This window comes from Oryctolagus cuniculus, chromosome 9, assembly GCF_051225735.1.
Source record: "Oryctolagus cuniculus isolate XC-2025 breed Fujian yellow rabbit chromosome 9, ASM5122573v1, whole genome shotgun sequence".
In the NCBI taxonomy this organism is placed as follows: domain Eukaryota; kingdom Metazoa; phylum Chordata; class Mammalia; order Lagomorpha; family Leporidae; genus Oryctolagus; species Oryctolagus cuniculus.
The window spans coordinates 61,462,315-61,484,254 of NC_142875.1; the positions used below are offsets into that span (position 1 = coordinate 61,462,315).

At 40.5% G+C, this 21,940-nt stretch overlaps 1 protein-coding gene and 1 long non-coding RNA gene across 9 annotated transcripts in view; one reads left to right on the forward strand and one right to left on the reverse strand.

The window, feature by feature from the left end:
• Positions 1–21,940, forward strand: part of DGKH (diacylglycerol kinase eta) — a 208,886-nt gene that overhangs the window by 180,051 nt on the left and 6,895 nt on the right. For 5 of the 8 annotated variants that reach the window (XM_002712967.6, XM_051850642.3, XM_017343496.4 and 2 more), the window contains 9 exons: positions 3,071–3,178; positions 6,052–6,165; positions 6,424–6,558; positions 7,496–7,659; positions 10,450–10,555; positions 11,526–11,618; positions 14,735–14,854; positions 15,542–15,650; positions 17,090–17,220. In XM_002712967.6, the coding sequence (XP_002713013.6) occupies positions 3,071–3,178; positions 6,052–6,165; positions 6,424–6,558; positions 7,496–7,659; positions 10,450–10,555; positions 11,526–11,618; positions 14,735–14,854; positions 15,542–15,650; positions 17,090–17,220 (1,080 nt within the window). Of the gene's footprint in view, positions 1–3,070; positions 3,179–6,051; positions 6,166–6,423; positions 6,559–7,495; positions 7,660–10,449; positions 10,570–11,525; positions 11,619–14,734; positions 14,855–15,541; positions 15,651–17,089; positions 17,221–21,940 lie in introns of all 8 variants that reach the window. The other 3 variants (XM_017343497.4, XM_089304113.1, XR_016213237.1) reach the window with 2 other exon arrangements.
• The window catches only part of LOC103349063 (uncharacterized), a 40,202-nt gene continuing 36,508 nt past the window's right edge, over positions 18,247–21,940 (reverse strand). The window contains exon 4 of the long non-coding RNA XR_011378783.2: positions 18,247–19,128. This is a non-coding gene — a long non-coding RNA (uncharacterized LOC103349063). The remainder of the gene's footprint in view (positions 19,129–21,940) is intronic.

Below are 21,940 nucleotides of genomic sequence, written 5' to 3' on the forward strand. Positions count from 1 at the left end.
TCCCTGAAAGTAACATCCATAGTAAATAGAATCTTTAGCTATGATTTATTTTTTGTTTAAATTATTTCTAACAAGGAGTAAAAAAATTAACTTTGAGAATTTAAATATTTAAAAAAAATTTGTTTACTTATTTATATGATTCAAGAGATACAGACAAAGAGGGAGACAGACAGGGAGAGTGCTCCCATCCACTGGTTTACTCCCCAAATGCAACAGCCACTGGCTATGGCCAAAGGCAGAACTAGGAACTCAGTCTAGGTCTCCCAGCTGGGTGGCAGGGACCCAACTAGCTGAGCCATTACTACTGCCTCCCAGGGTGTGCATTAGCAGGAAGCTGGAATCAGGAACGAGCCAGAATGCAAACTCAAGCCCTCCAATGTGGGATGCAATCATCCCAACCCGTGTCTTAACCACTAGGCCAAATGCCTGCCCCAACTTAGTATTTTAAAAAATAATTTACAGAGGAAATTAAGGATATCAACTTATTTAAGCTTCTCTAATAACTTGGCTCATAAGAGTCTGTTAATTTCTTTGAATTTTATTGTCACCCATCCTTGGCCCAGGGCTTGCTATTTATGCTGATAAGCATGCCTTCAGATCTTGTGTGTTTTTATAACCAGATATTTTAAATTAAATACCATAGCGTACAATCATAACTGGTGTGCCGGTGCCGCAAGGCGGAGGATTAGCCTAGTGAGCCGCGGCGCCGGCTTCAGATTATCATTTTTAAATGCATCATATAAAGTACATACACTTAGAAAGGAAACAAATAATACTAAGTAATATTCATACATGTGTTTCATCATGACACATTAAATACAAACCTAACAACACCTCCACCAACTTCCCTTATTTCAAAGTCACAGTGAACATGAGTGCTAACATCTGTATCTGAAACACCTGACATGTGATACAGAAATGCCTGTGTTTCTGTTGACATTGAAGCCACTGGCATTTCTAGTGGCTGCTTTGCTACCTACTTAGGATTGAGGGCTATGCTACATTTCACAGGGTAGTGAACATAAACGAGTATATTTTAACCACCACTGTAACAGACCTTCTGAATCTATTTAGAGATCCTGGTTTCTGAACCTCACATTAAGAACCCTTGATATAAAGTTTTTGTTGAATAATAAAAAAGGAAATAAGATTAGTAAAACAAGGTAAATGAAAACATGTTAATATATATGGAAAAGTATCTAGAAAGTGATGCAGAGAAGTATGTAAAAAAGTGATACAGAAAAAGAAGAGAATTCTTTGCCATAGTTAAAACTCAACTTTCGGCTCCTACGAGTCACAGACATGCCTAAAATGCATTTGCCTGATGCTGCTGGTTCACGTGGAATGTCGGTGGAGAAGAGAGAGCTACATTGTGCAGAGCTCTTCCCTGAGAGATCCCTTGTCCAGTGGCAGTCCTTGGCATGAAACTCTTCTCCCTTTTTTTTGCTGAAACAAGTTTTTTTTTTTTCTCCTATTATACTGTGATATAGAAGGAGACATGTCTTTTTTTTTTTTTTTTTTAAGATTTCTTTATTTGAGAGGCAGAGTGAAACACACAGAGAGATTGAGATCTTCCATCCATTGATTCATTTCCCAAATGTCTGTAACCACTAGGGCTGGGCCAAAGCTGAGAGCCTGTATCTCCATCTGGGTCTCCCACGTGTGAGAGGCACCCAGGTACTTGGGCCATCTTGCGCTGCCTTCCCAGGCACGTTAGCAGGAAGCTGGATTGGAAGTGGAGCAGCTGGGACTTGAACCATCCCCCATGTGGGATTCCAGCCTTGCAGGTGGCAGCTTAACCCACACCGCCACAGTGCCAGCCCCCAGTATAATAATTATTTAATAAAGATCTAGCATCTATTTTAAATAAGCTCTTTTTTAAATTGAAGACTTGAATGTTTCCATTGGATTAAATGTTGATGTAGTGATCTGTTTAGATGGTGGTTAAAATATTAAGTGTGATCATCATAAAATGTACTTAATAATTACAGTCATTTTTCTTAAATAATTAAAAATGTTTTAAGTAATTAACAAACTTAATTCCTTAACTGTTTTTCTACTTAATAGCTAAATAGGCTTTACTTCAGAATTAATAGATACAATAAAGCAGAGTATTAAGAGAGTTAATTAAAGAAGTAACATTTGGGAAAAGACAGCAATTCTGGGTCTATTCCCTAATTCACTGGTATCTTCAATGTATTTTTTATTTAAAATGGTAACTTGCTTATTGTTTAAGTGGTTAGTTAGAAGGCGGGGAGTATAAGGTGTTCTCCAAGGCAGATGCTTTTTTGTTTGGCTTTGGTTCTGCCTGCTTGAAACCCCTGGACTTTGGGTTAAGCCCATCACCAGTCAGCAGCAGAGCAGGGACAGTATGCTGGGGGCTGTGAGAGTCAGATGCCAAGGACCAGAGCCTGCCCTCACAAGGATGCCTCCCAGAACAGAGAAGACCAAAACCTAAGCAAGAATATCCCAAGCTGCCTGATTTCAGCGAAAAGAAGAGGAAAAACATTTTATTTAGTTTAGATTTTTGCAACTGCTGTATTTATTTATAATGTTAGTGTTTGTTTTTGTTTTTGTTTTTGTTTTGACAGGCAGAGTGGACAGTGAGAGAGAGACAGAAGGGTCTTCCTTTGTCGTTGGTTCACCCTCCAATGGCCGCCGCGGCCGGTGCACCGTGCTGATCCGATGGCAGGAGCCAGGTGCTTATCCTGGTCTCCCATGGGGTGTAGGGCCCAAGCACCTGGGCCATCCTCCACTGCACTCCCTGGCCACAGCAGAGAGCTGGCCTGGAAGAGGGGCAACTGGGACAGAATCCGGCGCCCCGACCAGGACTAGAACCTGGTGTGCCGGCGCCTCAAGGCGGAGGATTAGCCTAGTGAGCCGCGGTGCCAGCCTTGTTTTGTTTTTAATTAAAAACCCAGGAGAATGCCTTTGTAGTATATGGGAATATGTTTACTGGAGAGAGTGTGTTACCGACACACTGGCTCTGTCGACCTTTGTCTCTGCTATTTTGCTGTTCCAGGACTGTGGCGTTGCTCTCTGTGTGTGACTCTGGGCTTTTACCTTGCAGTGTGATGGACAGTACATTCCACTCCCCAGCTTGCAAGGCATAGCGGTGTTGAACATCCCCAGCTATGCCGGAGGCACCAACTTCTGGGGCGGAACCAAAGAGGATGATGTAAGTAGCATAATGGGGGTCAATAGTTTGTTTCTTCAAAAAATAATTGAATTATTGTGGTAATATTGTTTTTAAAATTTTATTTTTATTAACAATTTAACTCATGTCAGAATATTTTGCATTGAGAATGTCGCAGTGGAATACATTTGTTTGAGAATTTTATTTGAACAAACTTTTTCAGATATAATCCAGTGTTTCTCATGTTGGATATATAGCTGTGCATGATCCTGAGATGTAGGGAGGATTGGATAATGGCTACTAAAATGCAGTTGGGGGAAGCAGATGGGTTCTGGAGTTCCACAGAGCAGTAGGGTAGCTATGGTTCTCAGTAAAGGAAACAGAAGAGCTACTTGCCTGGTGTGATTGCTTTGTTTCCCATCTGTGTTGAAATATTGCACTATACCCCATAAAACATACACAGGTATTTCATGTCACTCCAAACTATTAAAAATTTTAAAAATCTAATAAACTTTCTGGGTAAAACAGTAGAATTTACTTTTGAAAAGAAAAAATTTAAAAAAGGAAAATAGATTTAGGACATAACAAAGTTCTTACTTTTTTAAAAAAGCTATTTACTTATTTTTACTTTTATTTGAGAGACACAGATAGAGGGAGATCTTACATCTCTTGGGTCACTCCCAAAATGTCTGCAACAGCCAGGGCTGAGCCAGACCAAAGCCAGGAACCAAAAACTCATTCCAGGTCTCCATGATGGGTAGCAGGGATCCAAGTACTTGAGCCATCATCTGCCACCTCCCTTAGTACACATTAGCAGGAAGCTAGATGAGAAGCAGAGCCGGGACTTGAACAAGGCAACTCCAATATGGAATGCCAGTGTCCCAGTAGAGTCCTAAATGCCATGCCAAATGCCTGCCCAGTTTTTACTTTGTGTAATATCATACATGGATTGGTTTTCTACTGCTGCTATAACAAATTAGTATAAATTCAGCAATAGACACATTGATGGTCTTAGAGTTCCACGTGATACAAGTCTGACATGGTCTCACTGCTGGTCACTTGGTCTGTGTTCCTGCTGGTGGCCCAAGGGGAGAATCCTCTGCCTGACTTTGCCAGCTCTTCTGGGTGGCCACATTGCTCCTTCTGTCCTTGCAGCTAACAGAAGGAGGCTGAATCTGCCTCCTGTTGCTCCACTCCCATCTCCTCTCCTACCTAATGACCTTGTCGCCTCCCACCCACGTCAGCCAGCATAGTCTCTCCATCTTTCACTGAATCATCCATGCAAGGTGCCTTTTGCTGTCAGAGAACGTTCTGAGAGCATCTCCTTCATTGTTTAATACCCACACATTGAACCTCATTTACTACTGGGGAAACTGAGGCGAGGTTTCCACGGTTAGCAACAAATTCATGGACTCCAGGGATTAGGATACAGACATTTTGGGGGTTGGGATGGGGGCATTATTTTGCCTCCCACAGTAATTGTACTTTTAACTTCATAAATCTAGGTGTAGATTATTGTTATTATTTTTATTAAAAATATCAAGAGGATTCATTTGGCAAATGAGGTTTAGGAGGGATTTTTTTTAATGCTCTTCTAAATTAAAAAGGAAGAGATACTTCACAAATATAATTGTTCTAAAAAGAAAGATAAGACATAATTATTAAAAATATATGTAGCAAATGAGAAGGGTTATCACAGGCTACTGGAGGAGTCCATTACATTGATTTTGCTTTGAAGCTTATGATGTGCTGCGGCTTTGACCCTGTGATTCCAGAACTCTTAAATGAACAGGCGGGGCCAGCGCTGTGGTGCAGCACATTAAGCTGAGGCCCGCAGTGTTGGTTCAGGTTCAAGTCCTGGCTGCTCCACTTCTAGTCCAGCTCCCAGCTGATGTACCTGGGAAAGCAGTGGAAGATGGCCCAAGTCCCTGGACCCTTTCTCCCATGTAGGAGACCCGGATGAAGCTCCTGGCTCCTGGATTCAGGCCTGGTCCAGCCTTGGTCATTAGAAGCCATTTGGGGAGTAAACCAGTAGAGGAAAGATTCTCTCTCAACTTCTCTTTCAAGTAAATAAATAAATCTTTAAAAAAATAAATTAACTGGCAAGGATTAAAGTAGAAAATAACTTGAAAAGTATTTGCAATTTTCATGATATGAATATAGTCTTGCCTATTGAAGTGTAAGAACTTACACCAGCAATCAGGTGGTGTAATATGGGCGCAGGTTCTAGACCTGGCTACTCCTCTTCCGATCCAGCTCTCTGCTATGGCCTGGTAAAGCAGTAGAAGATGGCCCAAGTCCTTGGACCCCTGCACCCATGTGGGAGATCCGGAAGAAGCTCCTGGCTCCTGCCTTCGGATCCGTTCAGCTCCGGCCATTGTGGCCATTTGGGGAATAAACCAGCAGATGGAAGACCTCTCTCTCTCTCTCTCTGCCTCTCTTTCTCTCTCTGTGTAACTCTGACTTTCAAATAAATAAATAAATAAATAAATAAATCTTAGAAAAAAAAAAAAAGAAAGGCAGAGTTACAGAGAGGCAGAGGCAGATAGAGAGAAAGAGAGGTCTTCCGTCTAATGATTCACTCCCCAAATGGTTGCAATGGCTGGGGCTGGGCCGATCCAAAGCCAGGATCCAGGAGCTTCTTCCCACATGGTGCTGGGGCCCAAGAACTTGGGCCATCTTCCGCTGCTTTCCCAGGCCATAGCAAGAGCTGGATAGGAAGTAGAGCAGACAGGACTCGAAATGGCACCTATATGGGATGCTGGCACTGCAGGGAGTGGCTTTACCTGCTATGCCACGGCACCGACCCCAAGACATAGGTTTTTTAAAATATGTATAGTGCGTAGTTTATATTCCTTGATGTGCCACTGTGTCGCCTAAACATTCAGTGGAAGCACGTGTCATTTTTCTCTCAGATATTTGCTGCACCATCATTTGATGACAAGATCCTGGAAGTTGTGGCGATATTTGATAGCATGCAGATGGCAGTCTCGAGGGTGATTAAACTGCAGCATCATCGAATAGCCCAGGTTGTGGTTTCTCTAATCAAAGCTGACTACATTTCTTGGGCAACGGGGGTTGGGGGGTTGGGGGGGGAGCTATGGCTTCTACACTGTTTGTCCAGCTATAAAATGTTGCTGGTGTCAATGGTTACCATGTATCCTAAGTGGTAATGCATAGTATTCCCTTCCATAGAACTGACTAAAAAATCAAGCCTGAATGGGGTTTGAGGGTCAATTTCCTCGGGATGATTTGTACTCTAAAATAGTTTGCTTGTTTTATTTCAGTGCCGCACTGTAAAAATCACGATTTTTGGCGATGAAGGAGTCCCAGTGCAGGTGGATGGTGAAGCTTGGGTTCAGCCTCCGGGGATTATCAAAATTGTGCACAAAAACAGAGCTCAGATGCTAACCAGGGACAGAGTATGTAACAAAACACATTCTTCCAGAATTTTACCAAACTGTTTCTGAAAATTTTTAAGTTGCTATAAAAAAATAAAACAGGAAAATTTCGAATTGTCTCTTTAAATTTGACATGTAGGTCATTGAGGTTTTAAATATGAGCAACTATTTATTTTGTTTTGTTTTAAATTAATAGACTTTAGTCTTTATAGCAGTTGTAGGCTTACAGAAAAATTGAGCAGAACATACAGAGAGTTCTAATTCTCTTCCTATGTGCTTCTTTCCTCTCTCCTCTATACATGCAACTAGCCCTGTTGTTAACAGTGTGCATTAATGTGGCACGCACAGTTGGTATGATTTACGTGCAAGCCATTATTGATGTCTTGCTCTGAACTGCAGTCCCTAGCTTGCATCATTCTTCATGTTGCACATCTGTTGGATTGTGACAGATGTGTAATCACGTGCATGCACCATTGCAGTGTCACACAGAATAGCTTCACTTAAATTCCCCAGTAGTCTTCCTGTTCATCTCTCTCACCCTGACCCCGACTGCTGGCAGCCATTAATCACTTCCCTGTCTCCGTAGTTGTGCCTTTCCTGGAATATGTATTTTTAGTTAAGATCAACTCTTAACAAAGAAGACTGACAATATCCAGACTATCTATCTAGCCTATATGAAATAGTTGGTTAAAGCGTAAATTGAAGAAATACTAAAGACAGAAGCATAGCATCTTTTCTTTTCAATAATATATTCACTTTCACCAGTTACATTACTGTTGTTTGTCACAGTACATTTGAAAACTTTAAAGTGGCTTTTTTTCTACTATTAATGATTTATTTAATGAGGCATCAGATTAGAGAAAATGCAATTGTAGTTTCGAAGACATTCATGTAAGATCTAAATACACATTTGCATGGGGCTCAGCGCTCTATTCATCGCGATATTGATGTTAACTAGGCCTTTGAAAGCACTCTAAAGTCTTGGGAAGATAAACAGAAGTGTGATTCTGGTAAACCAGTTCTTCGAACCCATCTGTACATCCAGCACGCCGTTGACTTGGCGACGGAAGAGGTGTCCCAGATGCAGCTGTGTTCCCAGGCGGCCGAGGAGCTCATTACAAGGTACGGGGGTTCCGGCTTTTGTACTCTGAGAACTCAGGTCTGAGCCAGTGGCATTATTTTTTTCCTCAGTTTGAATACACTGTTCCTGTCATTTGTGGGATCTACAAGACATGGATTTACTCTTCCTTATTTGCTGCCTCACGGGTACCTCAGTATCAGGTCCTCTGTCACACACACACACACACACACACACACACACACTCGTGTCCCCTGCAGTCCAAACCACACACTTCCTGAAATACGATGGCTGACTTAATCCAACACTTACCATTCTTGTTTGTTTCCCCATTTTATATGACCTTTACATTATGTCACCCACTTACCTATTGCCCTATAATTAATTAAGAGTTCTGGACTATAGTATGAAATATAAACATTAACCCTGTTCCCAGGTTAGTTGTGGGCAAACAAAAGAGTCCAAGAACCAGTTTCTTTTTTAAGATTTATTTATTTATTTATTTATTTATTTATTTAAAAGGTAGAGTTAGAGAGAGCGAGAGAAAGAGAGATCTTTCATCCACTAGTTCACTCCCCAAATGGCTGCAATGACCAGAGCTGGGCTAAACCAAAGCCAGGAGCCAGGAGCTTCTTCCAGGACCCCCAAGTTGGGTACAGGGGCCCAAGCACTTGGGCCATCTTCCTCTGCTTTCCCAGTGCCCATATGGGATGTCGGCACCACAGGCGGAGGCTTTACCTGCTACACCGCAGTGCTGGGCCCCAAGAACCAGTTTCTGACAAATATATGACAGAAATTTCCAGACCATAAATTAATTTTGGTAGACAAAATGGAAAGGGATAAATGGGCTCTGTGAGTGTAAAAATCACCATAACGAGGAGAGTTTGGACAGGGGACAATGATGAGTTCCCTGGAGAATTAGGAATGTAAATTACACTAGAAATTCCTGGGTGTGGGGGAATTCACTGGGCATGTTAGGGTCCGAAAACACCCACCGCCCGAGGAATGTCTCCAAGAGACTCTCTCATGCAAATTGCAAAGGGTTTTTTTTTTTTTTTTTTTCCCCAGCATGCTGGGGCTCTCTGATCAGACCAGGACAGAGCAGCCTCGAGGAACTGAAGTATAGGGTTTATAAAGGCAAAAACCGCAAAATCGGGAGGGGGGAGAGAATACACGGTTGCTAAGCGGTTGCTAAAATCTTACAATCAGCAATTATGATCTTAAGACATAGACAAATCATATCTTCATTATTAGCCCAGGTAACCCAGGTGCAACCTTTCTACTTTTAAGCTTGAACAATCATGCTAGGGGGTTTTTGTGCTCTGCCAAGGGTGATGTAGTGCACTGCTATTGTCCGACTGTTTGAGATCATAGTTTCAGACCAGAGTCTCACGGTGGGGTGTGGGGGGAGTGCTTTCCCAGAATGCAGTCTCAAGTGCTCCAAAATGGAGTCCCTACTGTCAAGGTGCTACTTCACTCTGTCTTATTTTCACAGCTGCACCAGGAAGGTTTAAATCTGTAAGCTTAAGCTTAACTTTTTACACCCGCACATATACAATTTTAACTCTTCAGGCAGTTAGAATGTCAACCTGAGATTGTTGTACCTCTTTCCCTTTCTTTGAAAATGAAAGTAACATTTACCCATCTCTGCTCTTCTAAGTAACCCATTCTCCATGTCTCAAGGTTATTAATAACAATGCTATGGTTCATTTGCAAGTTCCACTGTACCTTGGGTATCAATTGTGGGATCCTTAAGAATGAAACTCTTTCTCTTTAGTCTCGATTCAGGTAGATAGGGCTCCTGTTCCTTTTCCTGTTCTATCCTTTCCATATTGACAACCATTCTCCTTGAAGACGTGGCAAGCAACAAGTGTTGGACTAGTCTTGCATTCTTGCTCATCTGCCAGCCATGTTATTTTGTAGCAATCAGTGGATCTGTTCCTCTTTTCCCTTCTTTGGTCTTTAGTGCCTTCCAGGATTTTGTCTTTCCAGGACTATTCTTAAAGATTTAAATAGCAGCACACTTGGCCGGCGCGCCAAGGCTCACTTGGCTAATCCTCTGCCTGTGGTGCCAGCACCCCGGGTTCTAGTCCCTGTTGCTTCTCTTCCAGTCAAGCTCTCTGCTGTGGCCTGGGAAGGCAATGGAGGATGGCCCAAGTGCTTGGAGGAAGCGCCTGGCTCCTGGCTTCAGATCAGCACAGCGCACCAGCCGTAATGGCCATTTGGGGGGTGAACCAACAGAAAAGGAAGACCTTTCGCTCTGTCTCTCTCTCTCACTGTCTAACTCTGACTGTCAAAAAATATGTATATATATCAGCACACTAGGCTGCGTTGAATAGACTAAGATTCAAATCTTAGCTCTACGTCTTCATGTATAAATGGACTGAATTAATCACGGCTACCTTTGTAAGCTGTGAATATCCACTTAGATAATGTTTATGAAGCTCTTAGTATGTAGATGATAAATATGGCCATGTACTCTCCCAAGTCTCTTATATTTGAAGGTTCGTTAAACATTCTACATGTGACCACTCTTACTTTCCAATGATTCTGCAAAATGAAGTATTTCTATGTTTTTACTCTTCCAAATAGCACTTCAGTATGTTTATTCCTGATAATAAGCCTTTTTATTTCATTTTGACTTACTATTCTTTGTTGTGATGGTGTTTGAATTTTGTAAGTCTATCCCATACCATTCATAATTACAAATTGTTTTCCTTACCAATCTTTGCATAATTCTTTACTTGTTTTATCCTACTACTTGTACATGTCACAGAAAATCAGCAATGCTTTTAAATAAAGGTTTTATTGACTTGTGTCATTTTTGCTTCCAGGATATGTGATGCAGCCACAATTCATTGTCTTTTGGAGCAAGAACTGGCCCACGCTGTGAATGCATGCTCACATGCACTGAATAAGGCCAACCCAAGGTGCCCGGAGGTGAGGATCTAATGGTAAATTCTCATTCCACAGATTCTTTGGTGTTACGTGTATGTTTTAATTCTGTAAAATAGAGACACCTCGTGAAAGATACTTAACGCAGCTAAATCTGAGTCTCTACCCGAAGAATCTGTAGCCAAATTCTCCATTTTCCTTTCCCTGCCAGTTTCCATTCCCACCCTTAAATTCTCTCCTTTTTTAAAAGTTCACCGTCAGTCACTGTCGTCTAGCCATCTTTCCTCTACTCTGTTTTGAAGGCCACCGTCCTTCCTTATTCCTTCTGCCTTCTCCCTCGCCCCTTGATAAAGGGCAGAGCTAGATATCATCCATGTACATTGTGTTCGAGCTGCTCCTCTATCCTCGGGTGGTACATTGCACTGTTCATACCTGAGTTGGATTTACTAAATAGGAAATTGATGCTTCTTTAAAGTTTTTAACGTAGATGTTAACAGAATGGAGAAGATATGTGCTATAGTATGTGTTACATATATATCTATATATATATAGCAGTATAGAGAAAATTGATAGTATTGTTTTATTATTTATTCAATTGATAGTAACACAATCTGGTTAGAACCCCTGAGTGAAAGAGAGTATTTAGGAATAATTATAATCAGAAAATGCCCCTGCTGAGACATAATTTTTCTTTAACTTTTTTATGGGAACATTTATATGTTGGGTGTGTGTTGGGACTAGCATTTCTATATTTGTAGGTAGCCGATGCGGCCCTTGCTGATGCATATTCCTTGCTGGCAGTGTGATCTTGTGGTTCTGTGATAGTAATAATTGAAGAGATAATTGTACTAGCAAACCTGAGTACAAGATATCAAATTTCTAAGAGAAGTTTTGGAGTTTACAAAAATGTTTTGTGATGTGAATTTAAGTCATGAGGCTAAAATTTAACGTATTTACTGATGGTGGATCCCACTTTAATACAGAACTGCGTGTCTTTGATACTCTTCTTTTCTAGAGTCTTACCAGAGACACCGCAACTGAAATAGCCATCAATGTGAAGGCACTGTATAATGAAACAGAATCTTTGCTAGTTGGCAGAGTTCCTCTGGTAAGAACAAAGAAAAGATGGATAACACAAGGATGATGGAAAAAATATGTGGGCCTTCCCTTCCCCGGGAACACACGTTCCACAGATTGTAAGACAGGAGCAGCCCTCTGGCCTTCACCTTTTCCCCCTAACTTTTGCCTTCCAGGAAATGTATGTGTAACAATGGGGGTTATGACTGGGGCTGACAGGTACGGAGAATTCCCTTGTGCATGCCATCCTGACGTTGTGCCTTCCAGCTTTCCCCAGTCAGCCTTGGGAGACTTGAGCTAGCCAAGGTGCAGTAGCTGTTCCTTGGGTACTCAGTTTGCACAAAGGTGTACAAGTTTCATGGGTTTGTTCTGTGAATTGACGTTTAGAATATGATTAGGATAGCCCTAAAAAGAGCACACCTTCTAGTCACAGTGTTTCAAGTAGGCAATTTCAAGAACTATCTCTGGTTAAATCCAAATTGACCCTGGATATCAAGTATAGGTCAAGTCTGAATCTGCCCATTGTCCATAGACCTCAGCCACATATGCTGCAGCCCCATGGATGTTCTATGTAAATTATCCAAAGTCAGCCTTTCTTAAAAAAAAAAAAATCCCTCACCATTCTCAAATGTTTCAGCCTATTGGATCTTGTTACCACCTAGAGTTTGATTGTGGCATATCAATCCTTGCATGTGACCATGTAGAAGGCCTGAAGCATTAGCTAGTTTTCCCTTCCTTGTAAAAAGTCTGACTAGTTGATTGGTGGTAATCCTGAAATATTTTTTGATAGTAATTTAATCTTAGGCAAATGCAAACCTAAATAATAGTGATATTGAAAGTCACAGTTCTTGGCATAGTGGTAAATGGGTGGGAAGTATATACCAGCCTAGCAAACTGGAAGTGATTTGATTGATTGTGGCACAGAACACTGCCAACTGTTGAACATCCTTTGCTCAGGAAAAGAAGCCTAGCGGTTGCACAAAGGCCATTGCTCTTGTTCTCTGCAGTAGAAACTGAAACACAGGATCCTTGGCGCAAGAGGCAGTAGCCTCTATTATGGCCACAAAGGAAGACTTTTAGGAAGAAACGTTGGTTATCTTTTTTGGTAAAACCAGTGGGGCTCTCTTTTTGATTGTTTTTGGCACTACCATTGGTAACTAGTATATTCTACTACTCTTCTAACATAAGTCTATAGGAAATGCAATGAGCTGTGACTTCTGGCCTAATTTTTATGTTGAGGATATGTACTTCTGTGTTATTTGAATATTTAAAATAGTTTTTGACAGGAAGTGCAAGCATAACTTTATGCTTGACACCACAAGTATCCATTCAGTATTACTTTGTAGATCTTACATTATTAGATATATTAATACAGAAGAACTCTTTTCTGTTATTGTCAAATATGGATGTTTGGTTTAAAAAGTATACCAGTCAGTTTTGCCCAAACCTTTGTCAATGGTGATTTTACAATAGTTGATGACACTTGAGTACAACTAAAACTTACTATTTTACTGTTAGTACGAATATATCATAACCATTAAAAAATTTTGTGAGACTTATATTCTTGGATGCAAAAAGAGAGTGGTAAATTCACACAATATGCTGGAGAAGCTCCATGTTTTATTTGCTACTAGAAATGGCCGATACCTTAAATAACTAGGGATCCAGCAACAACTGAATGTCCATAATAAACAACAGCACTATTCGCTCTTCACTTATAGTTCTAAAATTCTGTGAATGATCATGGATAGAAATGGTTTGATTTTAAATTAATTTTCAAAAGTATTGATCAGGAGCCGATGCTGTGGCACAGTGGGTTAAGCCGCCATCTGTGGTGCTGGCACCCCACATGCGTAAGGTTCAAGTCCCTGTTGCTCCACTTCCTGATCTATCTCCCTGCTGATGTGCCTGGGAAAGCAGCAAAGGATGGCCCAAGTAGCTCTGGCTTTGAAATATATAAATATTTTTTTTAAGATTTATCTTATTTATTTATAAGTCAGAGCGGGAGAAAGAGATCTTCCATCCACTGGTTCACTCTCCAAATGGCCAAAATGATCAGGGCTGGGCCAGGCCAAAGTCAGGAGCTTCTTCTGAATCTCTCACATGAGTGCAGGGTCCCAAGCACTTGGGCCATCTTCCACTGCTTTCCCAGGCCATTAGCAGGGATCTGGATGGGAAGTGGAACAGCTGGGACCCAAACCGGTGCCCATATGGGATGACGGTGCTGCATACAGAGTTTTAACCCACTACGCCACAGCACCGGCCCCTAAGTAAATCTTTTTTAAAAAAATATTAATGAGCTGCAAGAGACCTTGGAAATAATCTGGTCATGTTGTGCTGTGTCTGGAAGAGGAGATGATGCTCCTGAGATCAAGTAACCTTCTCTTGATTGTATACTTGATAGTAACAAGGGCAAAACTAGGATGTAGTCAGCTGCCTTCCAGTTCCATGCCGGGCAGTGTTTATTTCACCTTTATTTATTTATTGAACTTGTAAATCAGTGAATTTTTAATAACTTATTTGAGTGGGTAAATGTGGTAATAGGTGACCAGCTAAATTCTCTCCAAAGTATCCAAAGCCTATTGCAGATTATAAGCCATTTAGGGTTTTGTTTTGTTTTGCCTGGTATTTAACACAACTTTTCATGACAAATGTATGTGAAATTCATTTCTTTAATTCTCTAGGAGACTTTTGTGTAGTTCTTTTCTATATGACAAATGGTTGGTCAATTTAAAAATTATTATTTATTCAGATAGTGACTTGTGTAAATTAGAGGGATTTTTGGCACAAGTGAATAGAATAATGAGACAACTCAGTAGTACAAGCAAAAAGAATGGGTAGATGCTTGGAAAGAAGGAGGGAGGCAAGAAAGGGGGTTATGTTTAAAAGAAAACACCCAAAGCAGTCCATTTTCTGTGAAATGATCGAAGTCACAGTCACACCGGCTACTTCCATCATCTCTAGGGATCAGACCAGGATTTCCCAGGTTGTTAAACAAAAGTCAACATTAAAGAATTTGCTCTATTCTTTTACTTAAACAAAATGGTTCTTATAAAAGGTGAGGATGCTCACTGTCCAGATAAAATGAATCTTCTGTTGGAGGTTGGTCACTGAGGCTTGTTTTGTGTTTAATCTGCTGATAAATAGCAGCTGGAGTCTCCACATGAAGAGAGGGTGTCCAGTGCCCTACACTCTGTGGAGGTGGAGTTACAGAAACTAACCGAGATCCCTTGGCTCTATTATATTTTGCACCCAAATGAGGATGAGGTATGTAAACTTCAGCCTGTTTCTTTATGAATGTAGGTCTTCTAACAGTAGCATTTGAACCTATCTTGGAAAAGGAGATTTTTAGGGGAAAATAAATTTTGATTATTACTTTTGAAGGCATTCATCTTTTTGTTATTGTTAAGATTTGTTTATTTATTTGAGGGAGAGGGAGAGGGGATAAGGGGGTGGGGAGAGAGAGAGATCATCTATCCATTTGTTCCTTCCCCGAGTGACCACAAGGCCAAGGCTATGCCATGTTGAAATTAGTGGTCAAGAACTCCATCCAGGTCTCTCACATGGGGCCCAAGTAGTTGGGCCATCCTCTGCTGCTGCTTCCCCAGGTGTATTTGCAGGAAGCTGGATTGGAAGTGGAGCAGCCAGGACTAGAACCAGTGCTCTGATATGGGATGCCAGCATTGCAAGTGGCGGCTTAACCTGCAGCACCACAATGCCAGCCCCCAAAGTCACTAGTCTTTAGCCAGAAATGCATTTTTGTGAACACATACATATTATGGGAATTGGAACATTTTCAACAATACATTGTATCATGAACTTTTTTGAAAGAAGTAATCACTATTCTAGCATTTAGTGCTTATAACCTATTCCTGTTATATCTCTATTCTAAGTATTGGCTTTTCCTCTCTGAATGTCCTGAAAAAAAATTTTTTTTTTGCTCAATTTGAACAGGAGCCCCCTATGGATTGTGCCAAAAGGAACAGTAGAAGCACGGTGTTCCGAATAGTGCCGAAATTTAAAAAGGAAAAGGTTCAGAAGCAGAAGGCCAGTTCACAGCCTGGTAGGTGGTCCACACTGGAAGGGAAAGGACAGCAAGATGGAAAAATTTACTTGTTCAGGTGATGTCATGGAGTTGATGAGGATGTTCTGGAGCTAGGTAGTGGTGAGCACTGCACAGCATCGTGGGTGTTCTAAATAGCATTGAGTTGTACACTTTAAAGCGGGGGATGTTCCCACAAGATATCATGCCTAGAGTTTGTCAGCATATCAGTAGGTGTCTGTAGTGAGGAAGCCCACAAGAAAATGAAGTGCTTGCTAAGCTGATGCTACTTTCTTGGGCAGATGTCCATGTGTTTCTTCAAGTGGATCTTTTTCTTTGGCCATAGCAGCTCACAGCATCAGTGTGTAACTTGTTCTTTGTCTTCAAAGTTCAAACTCTAGATTGTTTTGCTCCATTGAACACAGATGCTTTTATTCACTCGTTTAACTTGCTTAGTATATTTTCACCTCAAGTTCTATATTCTCTTTCTCCTGTTTGAAGGACACTGTTTGAAGCCTTGGTAATGACCGTGTGCTGTGATGCTTGCTTTCTCAAGCAAAGATTAAAGCCTTCTTTGCTACCGTTTTTCTACTTCTTTCTCTACCTTTCCTTTGAGATTAAACTCACTGCAGTCCTAGGGGTGAAGCACCTTCAAGTTCTGTGTATGTAACAGTGGCTGCTTTTCAGAATTAAATCATTTTATAATCGTTCTGAGTTAGCTATCTGATGGGAAACCTTGTTTATGATATTCATAAAGCAGTTATTGAAGGACATTTAAAAGTCCAAATGTTGCAAATAAATAGGTTTTTATTATTCTAATCAATGTTGAATAAAATGTATAAAAATGATTATAGAGACTAAAAAAGAACATAATGCAGCTCACCTTAAAGAACAATGCTGACAGTTTTTAAATGACATTAAATTGGTTTAACAGCACATTTATTGCTGTAATTATCAGTAGCAGTAGAATGAATGAAGGTAACACCTGATTTCACCAAGACCTTAATACAGAAAACTTGTATAAAATGAAATACACCGCAGCAGATTTTAAATGTTGATTATCGTTTGTAGCTCATTTCCAATGGTAACTTTTCATACGTGCTCTTACAGACTTCACCAGAGCTTATTTAGACCTTGCACCACTGATCCTAATAATCAAATAATCAAAATACATTTTCAATACATACCGGGTAGTGGGGTTGCTTTGATGAAATTGAATGAAAGGTAAAGGCATGGGTGCATGGCAGCAAATGTCCCTGTACAGTCAGCTCTTTGTGTTGATTGATAGTGTGTAACCTGCATGGAAATAAAGGAACTGTAGTTTTGTTGAAATGAACACCTTTACCCTTTCCTTTGCTAGCTGCAGCTGCACTCTGTTTTGCATCTTCTTTGGCCAACTTTTGCTTTGTGATGCATTGAGCATGTAGAAATTAAGGGGGTTTTGCTCTTAACTTTGGTAGTTCAGAAATGGGGCACAGAGGAAGTTGCTGCTTGGCTGGATCTGCTCAATTTGGGAGAGTACAAAGAAATCTTCATCCGCCATGACATCAGAGGGGCTGAACTTTTGCATCTGGAAAGGCGAGATCTTAAGGTATTTCCTTTGTGCTACCCTTCTGCTCTTGAAACATTTTTTGACAAAAGAGAATCCTTTCTTCTGTGCCTCTTCTGTTATGTGCTTTTAGCTTGGCTTATGTTGTGAAATGTGCAGTATTCTAGCATTCACTGCTCTGTGGTCTGAGTCCCTTGTATGCTTTCTACACAAGAACATCTGCGATGTTTTCCCATCAAGCTCACCCTCTGTTACAACTAAAGTTCAGCATGAATTTGCTAATTTTTCTGTGCATCCATTGGTCTGATGGCTCCTGTGCTAATATTTCCAAACAGATCCTGTTTCCATTAGTTCCTTTTATTGGATCAGCATGGAAGGTGATGATTGTTGCTAAAAATAACTTTTAAAAATGTAATACATGGTTAACAACTAAAAATTGATTAAAAATATCAATAACAAAGTGCTTCCAATATATAGAACTAGATGAGAGACATAGCAATGACTACTTATAGTCCTGTGGTTTTATTGTGTTTCTGTTTGACCTTTCTTAGGCAAACATGAACAACTAGATGAATAAATTCATATTTCTTTTCCATTATGTATTAAAATTTGACTTTTCTTTAATAGAAATGTATTACTTTCTTGAGTAAGTGATGGAAAAATTATACCTAGCTTTTGCTAGAAAGTAGCTCATAGCCTAATTGTCATTTATAACAGAGAGGGAAAATCATTAATTCATGGTCTGTAGCAATTTGCTTTTATTCTTTGGGTGAAGACTCAATAGTAGAAACAGGGAAAGCACCCTGTTCTGTCCAACAGTTAGGAACAGGATTCTGTCATTTTATGTTTTCTTACTTCACACTGCCATTTAAAAATTCTAATAAATGACATTATTGAATGGTTCCTTTTCCTGTAGATTAAGAATAATGATACAGTGAATTTCTGACAAATCGCATAGAATGCATATGTATGCATAGAATGATGATATAGTGAATTTCTAACAAATTCATGGATTGTTGTACCTTAATCTACAAGTATGTTAGCAGAGCTCTTTAAACAGATAATGGATAGTATAAAGTAGAGATCTTTATTAAACAGAGTCATAGTTTTAGCACATCAAAGGTAAGTCCTACTTACATCTAAACATTTGTATTCAGCATTAACAAAATAATAGATTAATTCACTACCTTGGTTGAGAGTCTTAAATCTGGAACATAGCAAAATATATACATTTTTAGAGTTCATAAAGCAAATATTGACTTGAAAATAGCACACAACAAAATTAAATACAAGGGATCTTTACATTCCTTATATCTGTATAACATATGATATCCTGGGACGGCTACAATATTTATTGAGTAGTTACTGATTAATATATTATGCCTGCTTTTCTAGGTGATATCTACCTTCTTGAAGCTTGCATTTCATTGGCCACGAATAAGCATACATTCAAGGAACACATTTGTGTGTATGTGTGTGTCTAAAAAACACATGGATATAAATACATTTATATGTGTATTATATAAATACATATATATGTGTGTTACATAAGTACATGCAGACATGGGTGAACACATGTCACACATACACTCTGCCACACACTGAACGAAGTAAATATTTGCAGAACCGAAGCTCACAGATATACTGAGGCAGAGCTTCAGGGACAGGCTGGAAAAAGATAGGAGTAGAAAGGAGATAAGATTAAGAATTATCTTAGTAAACTTTCCTTTTAGGTTTTCATGGGTTTTTTTGTTCTGTTTGCTTTTATTTTTAATGAAAATTGCATTCTCTCCCTTAAAATTTTTCTTTTAAAGAAATTTGTATTTGATACTAAAACAGTGTGGGACAAAGGGAAATTTCACAGTAAGGACCTTGTGTAGCACGAAATTGTGAAGCTGGAGAACAGCCTTCCCTTGTTCTCTGTCACCGTAGCTGTTGGAAGAGTGAACCCTGTGAGAGAAAGTTTCAAAATGTTAGTTGGGATTACCTGCTTCCTGGGTAATCTCACCATTCCCCAATGCTGCACATGCTACTTACAAATACATCCAGTCATCTCTCCAGCCCTGATTGACCTCATTTAAAAACTTTAGGGTTCTATCACCAACTGACTACTGACACTACACAGGAATGTTGATCTGAACATGCCCAGAGCTAACTTTGATGCGTCCGGCTCCCCTTGGGCCCTTTCTCCAGTGCTCTGTGTTTGTAGAGCATGCCCCGGCCCCCAGAACCTCAAGACAGAGCAACCTGCAGTCATATTTAGCACCTTCCTATTCCTTATGTAGCCCCCCTTAATTCATTAAGCCCATCACCAAGCCATGCTGATTCTAATCTCCATTCATTTCTCTCTGTCTCTTTTCCAGAATCTGACTCCATGCTACGGTGTCAGATTTTGCTTGTTCAGTGAGGTCAGTAGCTCCCTAACTGGCCTTACACTGCTACTCTCTCTCTCTCTCCAGTCCATTTCCACGTGGATACTGGAGTGAAATGTTAACATTATTCATCAAGTGTGTCATTTTTCTGCTCAGAACCTTTCAGTGGCTTCCCATTTCCATGAGAACAAAGACCCACAGCTTTATGGAGGCCTTCAAGGTTCTGTTTGTTCATTCAGACGCCTGGCCCCTCACTCAGCTGTGCTGCATCCACTCTGCCTGTATTTCAGTTGCTTAAAAAAAAAAAAAAAAAAAAAAAAAAAACAAAACGCTGAACTTGTTCTCACCTTAGGGTGTACCCTGTTTTGCTATTCTTCTCCTCCTACCCTTCACCTGGTTAATGCCTACTCAGAGTTTGGCTCAAGCATTACTTCCTTATTGCTGAAACAACTGGAAATAGGAACATGACAGTCCGAAGATGGGAGAAGGAAAGTATGTATAAGGTACTTAGCAGATGAAGGAGCAAACTAACTGCATTATTTTCCCAGCCACAACACAGTAGGAGGAAGCAAGGGCCATCAAAGAAACAGTAAAGATGGGGATGGGGTGGGTGTTTGTTTATTTTATCTATTTATAAAGCTGTATGTATATAGCTGGAAGGATAACTAAGTCTCTACAAATCCTGCTTTGGCAAAATGAAGCCTATTCATCCTAAGAAGGAAAAGCCCAATAATAAAGAAAATGACAGGGAGCTGCACTGTGATGCAGTGGGTTAAAGCCCTGGCCTGAAGCACTTGCATCCTGTATGGGCACTGGTTCGAGGCCCGGCTGCTCCACTTCAGATCCAGCTCTCTGCTGTGGCCTGGGAAGGCAGTGGAAGATGGCCCAGGTCCTTGGGCCCCTGCGCCCACGTGGGAGACCCAGAGGAGGCTCCTGGCTCCTGGCTTTGGATGGGTGCAGCTCCAGCCGTTGCGGCCAGTTGGGCAGTGAATCATCAGATGGAGGACCCCCCCCCGTGTGGTTCTGACTTTCAAATAAATAAATAAAAAGAGTATGACAGAAATAAATATACAATGATATGTGACAGATGTATTGATAAAAAGAAAGATAGAAAAATATGACAAATACCATGTCATAACTTTATCATGGCCTAACCTCTGAAGGACATAAAAGAATTAACACAAACTGAAGAAAATATAGGTCAGCTGTTAGTGTAACCCTATGGAAAACATTCCTCTCCTTACACTAAAATAGTAATTCTACTTAGTCATCCTGCCCCTAAGTTTTTATTCTTGAAAATACAATATGAATATGGCATAACGTAAGATATTTAATGTTGAAATATTTTGATAATCATATCTATGTCATCACAAAATATAAAAAATTTTGATATTCCATTTAAATCAAACAGTCAAATGTGACTCTAACTGCATTTGGATTATAAATGTAGGTGGTAGGCACTGGTATGTTCTCCTGGGATTTGGCCTTGTTTTTCAGTTTGATAGGTTAGCACATACTCAAGGAATGTATAATTGCTTAAGGACTGGTTTTGGATACTGTAATGTCACATGAGAAAGTCTCTCTCAGGACCAGTAAAATATTACAAAGATGTTACACTGAGGTTGTATCTAGTTTGAAAGTGGCAATAGGGCCGGCGCCGCGGCTCACTAGGCTAAGCCTCCGCCTTGTGGCGCCGACACACTGGGTTCTAGTCCCAGTCGGGGCGCCGGATTTTGTCCCAGTTGCCCCTCTTCCAGGCCAGCTCTCTGCTGTGGCCAGGGAGTGCAGTGAAGGATGGCCCAGGTGCTTGGGCCCTGCACCCCATGGGAGACCAGGATAAGTACCTCGCTCCTGCCATCAGATCAGCACGGTGCACCGGCCACAGCGGCCATTGGAGGGTGAACTAACGGCAAAGGAAGACCTTTCTCTCTGTCTCTCTCTCTCACTGTCCACTCTGCCTGTCCAAAAAAAAAAAAAAAAAAAAAAAAAGTGGCAATAGAAAGGGCCTTTTCCAGAAGGAGTCACAATCGTCAGCAGCAATGCTGCTGTGGAACTCATTAAGTACAGGAGGGCAGGGGACAGAACTTAAACCGGCTGGATCTGTTCCATTCAAGAGTTTAATCATAAATAATGCTGTTACAAGACAGGATGAATATTTTGAAGCTTTATCTTCTCAGACAGGTAATCTTGTGGTATCTTGGAACCCTAACTTCTAGACTGCTTTGGAAATTACCTTTCTAAATATTTTCCTACTATTTCAAACTGTGTCTTATGAAGGAGTTGTTTGGCTTGACACATTGACAAACTGATTATACCCTTTACAGATTAAGAAACTATATATTTTGGAGGCCTTAACTCTTGCTTTTAGCTTTTCAGATGGTGAATGTCAT